Raw genomic sequence first — 14477 nt, 5'->3', positions numbered from 1 at the left:
GATGTGTGAAGGGTGAATTTTACGACTGATTTTTTTTTTTTCCTCCAAAATATGCAGCAATTTAATTACCTGCCATTTCTGACCCCATTCCAAGTTGTTTGAAATTAGGTAACTGTCAGTAACCAAGAGATACCTGGGTTTGTTGAGGTGGGATGAGATGAGCTGTATGAAACAACACAGTTACTTTAATGGAAGAGGCTGAAGCTTGTTGTGGCAAAGACTGTGTTGTATTTATTGCCCATGCATTGAAAAGCACGGTATAGTTTTGTCCTGGTTTCGGCTGGGATAGAGTTAATTTTCTTCCTAGCAGCAGGCATAGTGCTGTGTTTTGGATTTAGTAGGAGAAGAATGTTGATAACATGCTGATGTTTTAGTTGTTGCTGAGTACTGCTTATGCTAGTCAAGGACTTTTCAGCTCCCCATGCTCTGCCAGGTGCACAAGAAACTGGGAGTGGGCACAGCCAGAATAGTTGATCCAAACTGCCCCAAGGGCTATTCCATACCATATGACGTCATGCTCAGTATAGAAACTGGTGGGGGTTGGCTGGGGAGCAGCGATCGCTGCTCGGGAACTGTCTGGGTATTGGTCAGCGGGTGGTGAGCAATTGCATTGTGCATCACTTGCTTTGTATATTATTATTATCATTATTATACTGTTACTATTAGCATTACTATTTTACTTTATTTCAATTATTAAACTGTTCTTACCTCAGCCCAGGAGTGTTTCTCACTCTTACTCCTCCGATTCTCTCCCCCATCCCATCGGGGCAGGGGGAGTGAGCGAGCGGCTGCGTGGTGCTCAGTTGCTGGCTGGGGCTAAACCATGACAAGTTTTGACCCAGGATGCCCCCATCATGGGAGGGTGGAGGGGAGAGGAAAACAGTGCCACACATACCATGATGGAGTGAGATGTTCCTGCATTGATTTCTTCTACAGTTTGAAGCGACAAAAATGATGACGCTTAATTGTTACAAAACTTGTCTTGCTGCAGGGGATTGAACCCAGCTCTTCTGGCTTCCAGTTAATTTTTCTACTGCAGACCAGTATCTTATCCTTTAAAGTATTAAGTTTTTCTTTCAGAGAACTTTGTTGAGGGAGGCCCTACAGTAAACATATTTCAGCTGGTTAATACCTACTTCAAGAATGGCTTTTTTCCCCTTGTTTAAAAACTCTAAGGAAATAGCGACTCGTTGGCAAGAGAATGGTCTAATTGCAGCTGTTACAGTTCAGCTCAGAAGTCTTAACTGGTTTTTTTTGGACGGCTTGTGTCTCATGCAGAGACATGGCTGATCTGATGTACATATTGGAGATGGTTATAGAAACACACACACACACACCTCCAACAGTTTTTCTTAAATCAGTTGTTTGGTAGGCAGTTGTCTGTCTGCTATCCCCGTTTACTGAATGTTGAGGAAACGCCCATTCTGAACCCACTTTATATCCTTATCAAGTTACCAGAGTGACAGCTTTCCCTTAAAATTGTGAATTCCTTACTTCTCAGTGCAATGCAGGTGTTGAACCTCAGAACCTCTAGTATATTAAACATGCTGCTTTTCTCTAATTAATCTAAACTCAAGAAAGGTTCAGTAGCCCTGTGTTAGTAGATTGGAGGTAAAAAACTGAAAAATGCCTCTGTTGAGGGCCAAGGGTCTTTTCTTGGATGATAACGGGTCTTTAGAGCTTTTCAGTGTTGATGGTTCTATTCATTGGAAAAACCCACAAGAGTCAGTAGCGTAAACTTAATAGGTATTAAAAAGAACAAAGACAGTGAATGCCCCTCCCAGTAGATGTGCAGCGCACAGGACAGAAGTCCCTAGTTTTGTGGGGAGAGTGTGGGGACAGGGACTATGGACAAGGGAGAAATCCAGCTGCAGTGAGATAGTGAGTGGAAGGGCAGAGGGTCCTGAGTTTAGGTTGTCCTATGCAGCATGGCAAGAGGATTCACCTAGGATGAAAGCACTGGTAGAGTGCAAGCACTTTATTCTGCCTCAAAGCAATATGGAATCACTGGCATTGACTCCAGAAGTCTGGAGAGGGCCCTGACGTACTGTTTTGAGTGGATTAAGTGTTTTAAATCACCTTTTTAAGGCTATATCAAATTGAGGGGTTTTTAATAACAAAAATCTTGAACTGGACCGTACAGTGTATTTCTATCTGCTCCTAGCCTGACTTCAGCAGAGTACTGAGACTTATTAGTCATCATAGTAGAGACTTGGACTTGTGCCTGTTTCATGGTAGTGTCAGTACATGAATCCTGGAGGCCACCGACTGATTTCTTATCAGGCATTATGCCTTTGACTTGACTTGACTGTTAAATCAGATGCCAAATTTGAGAAGGTATTGCTTCTGTTCTTTGACTAATTAATTCTGTTTACTCCTCTGTCTTTGGGTGCAGTAGATGGAGACTTCAGGAGAAATGAATGCCTAGCTAAAGAATGATGTGGCTGGTGTGTAGGTCCTCAAACACAGTATAGAGTCTTGAGGAGCCAAAAGCTTTGATTCCTGAGGGGATCCAAGGGAATATCACAACTTACTCTGCTCTTTAGGATCTTATGTGAGGATGCAAGGAGACACATGGTGCATACCCAGTTCCAACAACTGCAACTATGGAAATGACTGATTTTTTTGCGTGTGTGTGTGGAGATACACAGAAGCATCATCTCAAAAACCTCGTAATTAGGAGAATTATTATGGTCAGCCTACATGAAACTTCCATTCAATCACTTGAATAAGGATCACTTTGTTCTTCATTTCTACCTATGTACCAGAGGCTGTAATTACTGGCTTTGGAAAACACTTAAGCCAGAATAAGCTTAAATAAAACTTTTAACAGGTCATTGATTTTTGTAATAGGCCGTTGTCACGCAACACAACAACGTGACTGTTGTCATGCTCTGTTCCTCTTGAGCACTTAAGTGCCTTTTATGAGGCCTGCTTCTGGTTTTCATGAAAAACAGATAACACAAACATAGTTGAAACTCTATTAAAGGGGATCAAAAATTAAAAGCCTGTAAAGTTGAATGTTTTGAAATACAGGGCTAGGATGATACAGTCGTTCAGTAATGTAAACTAGGAAAGGCAGGTTTAAAGTCAAATGGTAGCCAAACCGAATGTGTTAAGCTGTGATAGTGCATAGCCAGAACACCTTACTTTCCATAACTGCCTCTAGTTCAGACGTTTCTAGTTCTTAATTTCTGAGAAGCACACTTGCTTTATCACTAATTCTAATTTATTTTTGGCTTTTAGTATTCTAGAAAGACAGGAGACACTCAGTGCTTCTACGTACTTCTAAACAGGTGTAGAAGACCTTGTGCTATGTAGGGCCTCCATAGAGCAATATTTCAGTAAGTGGTATTAAAGATTACTTGAATTTGTATGGCTTACTTTGCCCTCTTGTTTTGATGTTCATAGGTAGGGCTGCTGCCAACTAGTGGTGCAACTTAATAGAATTTTACCCTTTTTTTAGAAATACAGCGTTTTTACTTGCTCACTTCTGTGGTGTCTCTTTTAAGAAAACTGCATCACTGTAGTCCTTTACAACTTGCTAGAGAAATTCAGAAGATCAGCAGCAGAAGATGTAAGGGGAGATTAGTGTTTACTTGGATTTCAGTGGTACCAAGGGACCACAGTGAAGGTTCAGAGTGCTATTGAGAAATGAAGCAAGTATCTAGCTGGATACCTTGTTCTAATTAAAGCATATACAGACATTGATTTTCTTGTATTCCCAACACAACTGATATTTCCTCGTTATTAAATTTTTTAATATTAAAAATAGAAATTGGTGCCAACTCCAAAGGGAATTGCTGGTAGTGCAGATTATGCAATGTTACAGTAAAATTAGGTTAAACTGACTGTTTAAGGCATGTCAGGACTAATCCTGTGGGGTTCTTAGTGAGAAAGATGGGTACCATTTTGAACATCGCAGGATGGACAGGGTGCAAGACACCCTTGTAAATTTAAATTGCTGCTTGACAGTACAAATAGTTCAGCCGGTTGTCCGTAGTCTTTGAAACTTTATCTTTTCATCCCAAGGTGCAGTGCTACCAGAGTAAAAGGTTACTGCTTCTGTAGCGCTTAAAGACTTAGAACAAGTCCTTAAAACAGCCTGCATCGGTAGCAGCTGTACATGGAATATGCCCTTGTTTCAATTAGTTTAGGCGATATGTGTATTTATTGATTGATTTTTTTTTTTTTTTTTTTTTTTTGCGCTGAGGTATGCTTGCTTTAACAGGCTGAAGGTTGTCATAGATTCATAGAACGGTTTGGGTTGGAAGGGATCTTTAAAGGTCATCTCGTCCAACCCTGCTGCCATGGGCAGGGACATCTTCAGCTAGATCAGGTTGCTCAGAGCCCCGTATTGCTTTGGTTCGTATGGGTCTTGTAGTTCATGCTTTCTCTGAATTCCTCCTTCATGCTGCCCTGAATGTTTAATCTCCTAAAACTTCAGTAAAATTGAAATAAATTTTCCCACATTGGCAACTGGCATTGCGAAACTTGTTTTGACTTTGGTCTGTATTATCTTTTCATGTTGATTTTTCTAGTCTTTCTGAAATACTTAACTCTGCAAAGAAAGAAAAATGATACATTTCTGCTTTGAACTGTATTGACACATGGAGTTAGTAACTGCTTAGGCAATATTCCATGGTGGGGAAAAAATGTTCAGAGAGATTGTCAGTACCAGGCCATTCTTCCCTTTCATATTGATATTGTGAACTATTCGGTGTGCCGATTTAGACTAAAATAAATACAAAGAACTCATTTAAGTTGTTTTCATGTGGCTGGCTAGGCTGCTTTATACTTTGACCTGGAGGCTTTGATAAATGCTTTTGACTACAATTAATGTACTTAAAAATACATGTATATCTGGAGGAGGGGGGAGAGAGCAGTGACCAGGAAGGGATCAGAGAACAGGCAGCAAGAGAACTAAATGCATTCTTAGATGTTGTCATAGCAAGTATTACCAAGAAGAGTGAATATAGGTGAAGGTGTCTAAGATGGAAAAAAAGATTACTGCTTTTTTTTCCTTTTGCTTTTGAGCATCGGCATCAGCTGAAAGAAAGAGAACAAGAAAAATAAACTCAATAGGAAATAAACAGGGAATTTCCAATGTGACTTATGGAAATAGCTGAAATTCTTCCCACTTTCTGAAGGCAAAAGTGACAACAATAGGAAAAAAATACCCTTTCTTCTCTCTTTCTGTGTTTGTCCCTAACTTGAAATCACCAACCTAATGGTTTTCTCGAAGTTTCTTCCTTAAATCTGCATCCTTAAATGTGTAATAAGATGTTAACATCAAATAAATGCAATAAAAAGTTGTTGCACGCATAGCATGCTTGCTGCTTCTATCCTGTGGCTCGTATGTGTTCTGGGGGTGCTGCTTTGACCACTTTGCTTCTTCCACGGTTCCGTTCTGTTTGGTCTCCTGGGAATGGGACTGCTGCGGTAACCAGGCACTCCAAGCGTGCAACCAGCGACATGTAGTTGAATACACTATGACTGTTTTCTTAGAAGAAACATGTCTTTTAAGTGCTGCTAAGAAGAATTTTAGCAAGTCATGCACTTCATGTCCAACAGCAAGCACCGGGACCAGATCTTATGATAAATATATGTGTGTATATGTATATATCAGGAGATGGCATACCATAAGTCAGCAATGTGCTGCCTCTTAACACAGACTCCTGAAAGTACAAGCTTTGTCATGGGGAACTCAGTTGAAATTGCGCTTAACATCCTTACTTCCTGTGAGGTTGAGATAGGCAAGTTAATCTTTGTGAGGTGAGCTACAGCAGGATTTAATAAAAACTGTGAAAACGGATTGAGCTTGAAATTCATGAGATACTTAGTGTCTGATGTGAGATGCATTAGGGATAATTCTAAGGAATTTAGAGTGTGGAAGAATTTCTTCGTCATCAAATCACAAAATGGCTGAGGTTGGAAGGGACCTGTGGAGATAGTTTGGCCCAACTCCCCTGCTCAGAGCAGGGTCAGCTAGACCAGGTTGTTCAAGGCTGTCCCCAGTCGTGTTTCGAGTATCTCCATGGATGGAGACTCCCTAACCTTTCTGGGCAACCTGTTGTGGCGTTCAGCCACCTGTGTAGTGCAAAAGCTTCCTCTTATATTTAGATGGGAATTCCTGTTTGTTGCTTTGTGCCCATTGCCTTGTGTCCTCCCAGGGCACCACTGGGAAGAGTCTGGCTCCATCTTTACTCTTCCCCAACAGATGTTTATACACGTTGGTAAGATTCCCCTGAGCCTTCCCTTCTCCAAGCCAAACCTTCCCAGCTCTCTCAGCCTCTTCTCATGTGACAGATGCCCAAGTCCCTGAATTTTCTTTGTGGCCCTTTGCTGGACTCTCCATTATGTCCATGTCTCTCTTGCATTGGGGAGCCCAGCGCTCCCAGTGTCCCTCACCAGTGCTGAGTAAAGGGAAGGATCGCCTCCCTCGACCTGCTGGCAATGCTCTGCCTAACGCAGCCCAGGAGGCTGTTGGCCCGCCTTTGCTGCAAGGGCACGTTGCTTGCTCATGGTTGGCTTGTCCACCAAGACCTCCAGGTCCTTCTCTGCAAAGCTGCTTTCCAGGCAGTCACTCTGGTAAAGCCTCATTGTTTATCAAGCATGCCGAGTAACCTAAAGGCTTTTAAGTCTTTTAATAACTTCAATATTTTAAAGTATTTTAAGTCTTGTAGAATTTTTACATCAGGACCAGAGAAAGAAATGAACTCTGAATTTCATTGTATTTTTAATAGATTCTTACATTTTCTAATAGATTTATATAGATTTTTATGCATTTGAATTGAGATAGACAAAGTTATTTTGTTGAATTGCAACCTAGAAGGGACAGTATTTTATAGGTGTCGATGCATTCAATCCTGAGATGGGGATCAGAATATGGAGGTTGGGCAACATTTTAGAACTTAATCATGCTTACAAAGGAGAACATGAAGTCGCAGTGTGAATAATTACAGCTTGTTTCCTTGTCACGTGGATTTGTTAGCACTGTGTTGTTGGCCATCTGCCAGTGCTAGTATGAGGAACAGTTTTGTTTAATTTTTTAAAATTTTTAATATATTATCAAACTGCTAATGTTAAAGACATTATTTGCATTGAAAAGATTTCCCTTATGAGACTGCTTTAACTCTTCTATCAGTTTATTAATCAATTTTTAGTTAATTGATTTAAATTTTTTTAATGATTTTTTTTGCTCATTAGTGGAAGTGATTTAGTTTTTAAGTACTTGGAGCTGGTAGTGAAACATGACTTTGAACTTAGATTGTTTTTACAACTAAAAGTCATAATACTGATTTTGTTCCTGATGTAGTTAGCAAATATGGGGAATATGGAGTGCTCATAAGATGTGTCAGCAGGAGTCATGTTGAGCAGCAAATGACTTGCAAACAGAATTCCAGAAGGAGTCAATTAGTTATCTCATCATTTTGTGCTTTTTTTTGAGAATGTAAACCAACGTTTATTATACATTCCTAACGTAACTGGTACCTAACTAATGAAGATGGCAGATATTCAAAACCAAATTGTATAAGGACAGAAAGGAGCACAAAAAAGATCAACGGTGCTTTCTTGTAATTTACTTGAAGTTGTGAAGCACAGTGTTGTTTGGTTTTGTTTTGCCTTTTTTTTTTTAAAAAAAGCTTTATCTTCTAATCTCATTTAACGGTCTCCCATACAATTTCCTAAACCTCAGGTACTCTACCACAGTAGAGCAAATCATCTGAACGATAATGCGCATCATAGTTTGGTAACAATCTTAGCAGAGCTACTAAATGTCAGCAGGCCAGGTTTGGTTTACTCCACTCCGCTCCCCAAGGTTAGAGTAAGTCTTCACAGTACTGAGAAATGTGTTTTTTGTAAAGTTGTGAGCATTTGGAGAACAAAAGTCTTTACTCTTGGTAGCTCAAAGGGATAGCTAGCAGGCACCTTTGTGTACAAACAAATTTGAGCAGACTTGATTGTAGACCATGAGTCTTCAGGGGCATCTTTCACTAGATCAGGCTGCTCAAAGTCCTGTCCGACCTGACCTTGAACACTTCCAATGACGGGGCATCTGAAACTTCTCTGGCCAACGCATTCCAGTGTGTTACCACCCTCATTAAAAATTTCTTCCTTATATCTAGTCTAAATCTACCCTCTTTTAGTTGACTGTAGCTTGTTTCTGCTCCGTAATAGCATGCTACTTGTCTGTTTAATACCAAGAGGACTGACGCTGCTCTTTTAAACGGGAGATTTGTAATGGCAGGATTACAAACCAATCTGGTTTTAATTTAGAAGAACCCAAGTAAGCATCCTCCTCTTGTAATCTTGGCTTTCTTTATATATTAAAAGAACCAAGCAGATCTTGTAAAATAGTTGTTTAGCTACCCTTGTATCAAGAGCAGCCATGTTTTACAAAGTTTTGTCCTGGAGCAGAGTTTTACAGTCACATTATAAACTCAAACCCAAGGGCTGATTTTAGTGGGGATGTTAATAGGTCCATAACCAGAGATACAGCATGTGTTTCTATAACTTGAGCTATCAAATTTATTGCTCTTTTGGTACCTCATAAAGTAAGCATTGAGATTTTGTAAAGAAGTAATGAACGCAAAGATGATCAAAATTTGAAGGAAAACTGCTTTTCTAATTTTGTGTAGGTGGTTGTTTTGCCTTTTGCAAACCTGACCCATAAAACCTTGTGAAAACTGACAGTAGCCTGTACCTCAGATGGTCAGTCTGAAGGGAAAATGTGGAATCAAACATCAATGTGATGCCTGTGAAAAAATCGTAATAATGTTTTGCCTGAAACTACGGTGCCTAAGAGCACTTCTGTGTATAGGAGCTGATGTCTTTCATTGCTCTCCTGTTCGCTGCTCCCAAGGGGAGTAGATTGTCCGTATTAATTCCATGGTCAGACATCTTCTAAATGCTTGTTTCTACATTCTCCTGTAGCTTTTCTCACTGTTCTTTTTCTGCCAAATAAAACCTCATGAATGTGTATGTTGAAATGATATGCAGATTGATATTAAAGCAGGCTTTCTTTTAGTTCTTTACTAAAAAATTACTCATCTCGCTTTGGTTTGTAGCAAATTTTCCTGCCATTTGTGTGCATAAGCTTGAAATAAAGCTTAGCGTTCTTGCTAGTGCCTTTGAGGTAGAGTAGGTTGTTCTGAAGGAGGCAGAACATAATGCAGAAGGGCTAAACGTGGCCCAACTCTGAGCTTGAAAGCTGCCATTTCGTTCTTAGCAGTTGCAGTATGGAAGGGCTTCACCAATGTGAATTGTCCTCATGAAACTGCCCGCTCTGCAGACACCTGGAGTTTCACGATGGCTATTTTAACCTTAACAGGAGAGGAGCCGTGCAGTCAGGAGCATGCATGGTCATGTCGTCTTGGTGTTAGTCTGCCACAGGGGAGATTTTTATACCTGCTTCAGCTTTCAAGTCGAGGTTTATATGCAAACAGCTGGCAAGCTCCTTTGCTGAGGACAAGTCAAGAGTAGGGTTGTGGAGGGGTTCCTGGCATTTTTCAGATCTGTATCTATTGGTGGAGGGTGGACAGCAGGAAAGGTTTTAATGTGGGCGTAAAGTTGGCTTAATACATTTGTATCGATTGCCAGAGAAGATAACAATAAAGCAAGGTACAAAATCTATAATGGTTTCTTGAGTTTTCAGACAGAGGCAACGGGGATATGAAACTGAGCCAGCGCTTGTCCCCCTCAGGGGTCAGGCCCTGGGGCAGTGTTTGGGAGAGGTGTCTCCTTGGCCTGCTCTTACCACCTTCCCCGAGGGCAGGACATTAGAGGCCTTTTGTCTGACCCAGTACTGCCAGTTTTCAGTTCTTAAGGTTCTGTTAGATGAATGCAATGCAGCCATTTCTTCAAGAGGTAAAGACACACTGCGCAGATGGGCTCTTTGTTTCCTCTTTATCTTGCGGGTCTGAATTAGGCAGACGCTGAAGATCCTTGTGCTAGACTTCAAGTCCTGTTTTAGCCTCTAGCAAATGTTGTTATCTACAGTCTGAAGATTCCAAGCCTTGATATTGCCAGTGCTGGATTCCTGTTAGCTGAGCTCATGGTGTGGTTTGGTGACCGGTGAGCTGGTGTAATGGCGAGCTGCTGCTGGAGGGGTGAGGGTCTCCCCTCCTGCCCCCGACCACCGGCTCTGGGCTTGTCTAACATCGATGGCGAGCTGCTTCAGGCAGCTGTGGTATAAAATGAAGCCAACCCCAAAAACCAAATCACTTTTTTCTTTTCTTTTTTTCTTTTCCCCCCGCAGTAGTTTCCTGAGCGGGTTGCCAGGGCGGTCAGCAGAGCAGGTGGCAGGATGGCGGTGAAGCTCTGTTGCGGGGCGGCCGGGCGCGGCGGGAGCTCAGCTGGAGGCGCGGGCCTCCCTTCTGCCTCGCAGTGAAGCTAAGGCTCAGGCATTCGGCAGCGGTGCTGAAGCAGCTTCACCCTCCTCCAGCGCCCTGACACAGGCCAGCCTTACTACCAGAAAGGCGTTCAGAGTACTACGCCAAAAAGATCAAGTTTATATTATTTTTAACATCTCTGGTTTTCCAAAACTGCCTCCCCACTGGCTGCTCGCTGTGAGGAGGAGGTACGGAAATCTCGGAGCACTTGTCCAAGGCCTGGAGCGAAGCCCTGCAGTTCTTTGCGCTTTCCAGCCAGCGGACTGGAATGATGCTTGAGACTGCGTCGGGTGAGGGAGGGGGGATTGTTTGCTCTTTTTCCCCTTGTACTGCATGGATTTCTCAGACACCATCTGCTTATGGCTGACGAATTTGCAGCAGTAGCTAAGAGGCAGTTTTTTTCTTTGAGATGCAGACTCATACCATGATCCGTGCCTTTTGCCACCAGACTTGGAAATCGCTTGGAAGCCAGGCTAGTCGATGATAAAACTTAGCCACTTTTTTAGTAGTTGATGAGAGGAGGGACAGTGGTGTTCTCAGTGGTTCCTCAGTGAATAATGAATTCAGCTCTGGATGGTTTTGAGTTGCACTGGTTCCCAATATAGCAGAAAACGAGCGATGTGACAATGACTTAGCATTAAATGGGAGAGCCTGGTGTCAGTGCGCGGCTTCTTAGAGGAAAGCCTGCAGTTCGGTGACTTGGCTCGCAGCGTTTCCCTGCGCTGATGTTTAGAGGCTTGTTGCAGGACCAGACTTGGGAGATTTTAGGAATGGGAACTCCTGTTACAACTGGAAGGCGCTATTCGGTGTTGAGGCTTTGGCGGGGCCCTGTGTTAAGTCGCTGAGAAAATAAAGGAAGAAGTCTTGCCAAAGATACTACTTTTGTTAATGATTGTGGCGTTCAAGTTCGTATCACCTGCTCCAGGGGGCTTGCAGTTTCTCTGGTAGTCATCTGGGTAGGTTTTTTATGTTTGTAGATGGTATAACTATTTTAGGAGGGGACTCCAAAAAAGGCAACTAAATGTCCTTTACGAATGAGCCTTTATGGATTTCCGGTAAATGCTTTGTATGAATCAGTGTTAAGATTCAGGTATAACTAAAATTCATTTATTTTTTGTTTCCCTTTCCTAGAATATGACAGATACCTAGCATCTAGCAAAACCATGGCAGCAGCTTACCTTGATCCAAACTTGAATCATACACCAAGTTCAAGTGGAAAGACGCACCTCAGTACTGGGATGGAGCGTTCCCCCGGGGCCATGGAACGAGTCTTAAAGGTTTTTCACTACTTTGAAAATAGCAGCGAACCGACAACGTGGGCCAGCATTATCCGGCATGGAGATGCTACTGATGTCCGAGTAAGTCTGGTTTTAGCATTCTTATGCCATCTTTAGGTTAAGTGTTAACTTCATGCTCAAAAAATGGGAGGTAAAAGTCTGGAAGCAAACAAACACTGAAGTTTTGCGGTTTATTTTAGAAGAATCTTTACCTGTTGTATATTATGAGTAACTTCAGAAAAAGCTTTAAGTGGTGCCAACTTTCCTTGAGAACAAAAATGTCTGATGTGTGATTGTGTATTACCTTAAAGAAATGAGAACTCTTCCTATTTTTGCAGAATAAAAACTTGAAATTTAGAACAGTGGTTATCAGTCTAGATACCACTATTGATGTATGTCAGTTGACTTTTACCACTTTATACTTCCCCAAAAGCCTGTGTGACACCTCCTGGCAGGATGGCTGGGATGAAGGTGACATTAAATAACACTCTTCATGTTATTAAAAAAAAATTAATATTTTTTACATGTTTAAATGTAAGATGTGTATATTTACATGGTTAAAATGTTTAATGTGCACATGACTTTTTAAGACAAAAAATAGCCTTGTTTGGAAACTCATTCCCCCCCAGTGTGGGGAAATTGAGCTGAAGAGTCCTTTCTCCCCCCAGTAAGTCCCTTTGTTCCCCTTCTCCCTGTAGTCACCTGCTGCTTGTATCTGTACAGTGTTGTCCTTCAGTTAGTCTATGCAAAAAACCTGAAAGTTGGGATTTTTTTAAGAATAAATGTAAGTATCTGTAATCTTAGAAGTATGTGGAAATGTTATGTATGCATGAAAAACCAGTGTTGATTCTGAAGTATATTCTCTCTGAGCTGAGACCTTTACTTACCATTTCCTACACTTACTCCTTCAATTTCTGAGGTGTTGCAGTGTTTAAACTGAAATGAAGCTCAATTTAACATGTCAAATGATTTTAAAACTTCGTGGTTTGCTTGTTTAATTATCTTCCACGAGCAGAATCTTGCATGGTGGTAGGTGGTGTGCGGGGTTGTTTTCTTCTGTGAGGTTCTTATTGTAGAAGCAGGTTCCCATCTGCTCATTCCTTCCAACATTTGTATTCTCTGCACAATACTTCAAGTTCCACTACAAAGACACGATTCCAATCTGCTGAAGGGAGAGAGTTGTCAGAGTTAAGGAGACCTGTTGTCTCCTTCTGCCCACTATTAAGTTTCCTTTGTGCAAGAGAAAACTAAGTAAAAAAGAAAAAAAAAAGTTATTTTGAATGTTTTCTCTTCCTTTCCTTTGAATGTTTTCCTTTCCTACCGTTTATTTTCTAGCATGGCTGCGTATGAAAAGACTTAGCGGCATTCCTAAGTGGAGTAGATCTTGTGATAGTGATCGTAGACCTGTGAAATTCAAGGATTTTAACTGGTGATGATCAGAAAATCTGTCTCTTGTCAATTTAATAAGCTCATATTTCTGTTGAGGGATAACTTGGTGAGCGGACAGATTAGAGGTACAACAACGGGAATCATTATCATCAATAGCATACACTTATTTTACATGGAATTGGGTTTTTTGGGTGCCACTTGAAACATCTTTGCTCCCTGGCTTAAGTATAGTGGTTTGATATATATCTAATGGGATTGATTTGTTTCACATAGTTTGTTACTTGGTGCAAGGGAAGAAAAACTATGCCTCAGTATGTTTTTAACCTTGCAAGCCTCTACTATGGACAAATGTCTCAAGTTCTTTATATGGCACTTGCAATGGAGGCCATCTTTCCGAAGAAGTATGTAGAAACTTGGAAAAACAAAAGCACAGATTACATCTCTGGTTTCTCCAGTTCTGAAACACCTCTGGTTATGGGCTTTAAGGATCCAAATCTCACCATCCCTGTAAGAAATTCAGTGCTGAGTTCAATTTGCAGAGTTACATATCCTTGTTTTAAGCAAAAATGTGTCATTTTTTATAAAAGCAGGATCAAAAGAACAGGCAAGGAGCAGTTACTTGAGGCTTGCCTTGATTTTTAGTTTTCTTATGTGCACATTTAATTGGATGTTTTTTTGTTAAAGTAATGGGACTTTTGTATGGTTGTCCTTTCCTAATAAAGAAGAATATGATGGTTGCTGTTAAACTTCATTCTTCTAACAAATGTGGTTCTTTTTTTATTTTGTTAAACTGGGACAATGACTGTTGAATGTGCAGGTACTCCGTAGTAAAGATCTAGCATTGATATATTACCATGTCCTGACATTTATTTTAGAAACAGTAAACTGTTGTTGGAGTACAGGCCTACATTCCATTGGAATTACTGCTGTTTGACTGACCCGAATAATTTAAGATTAAAATAGCCTTTAAGGTTTTTATGCCTTAGTTTTTACCCCCTCCTTCCACCCCCGCCCCCCGCCTTTTGTGGAGGAAACAGTCTGCAATAGAGCTTCCATTTCTCCTGAATTACAAACTGAGGAGGAGACTGGTGCTGGGTTTGGCCTTTGGCTTGTTTCCAAGGAGTTCTTTAAGAATATTCAGAGGTGGATGTCTTTGAGACAGCTTTGCAATTAAAAAGAAAAGAAAAAAATGTTTTCCAAGACTACTCCCTGGTTAGCACAGCTTCTGGGATGATAGCCGAGGAGCCTTTCCAGTATTCAAAGGAAGTCAGACTTGGTCTGAAATCTCCAGAAGAGCCAATTAAAGGTATTTCTGCTGGTAAAGTGGAGGACTTTGTGGAATGTACTAATACCAAGGGAAAGTAAGGGTGGAATTTTCTTTCCTGATTTGTGATTTCTAGCATCTTCTGTTTCTAAC

At 41.1% G+C, this 14477-nt stretch overlaps 1 protein-coding gene across 8 annotated transcripts in view; it reads left to right on the top strand.

Annotated features, from left to right (window-relative positions):
* PTK2 (protein tyrosine kinase 2) overlaps positions 1–14477 on the top strand; it is a 165653-nt gene that overhangs the window by 17909 nt on the left and 133267 nt on the right. For all 8 annotated transcript variants that reach the window (XM_075704800.1, XM_075704803.1, XM_075704805.1 and 5 more), the window contains exon 2: positions 11526–11752. In XM_075704800.1, the coding sequence (XP_075560915.1) occupies positions 11526–11752 (227 nt within the window). The remainder of the gene's footprint in view (positions 1–11525; positions 11753–14477) is intronic.

The sequence above is a fragment of the Pelecanus crispus genome, chromosome 2 (assembly GCF_030463565.1).
Source record: "Pelecanus crispus isolate bPelCri1 chromosome 2, bPelCri1.pri, whole genome shotgun sequence".
NCBI classification, from domain to species: domain Eukaryota; kingdom Metazoa; phylum Chordata; class Aves; order Pelecaniformes; family Pelecanidae; genus Pelecanus; species Pelecanus crispus.
This window is presented reverse-complemented; position numbering and strand designations above follow the sequence as displayed.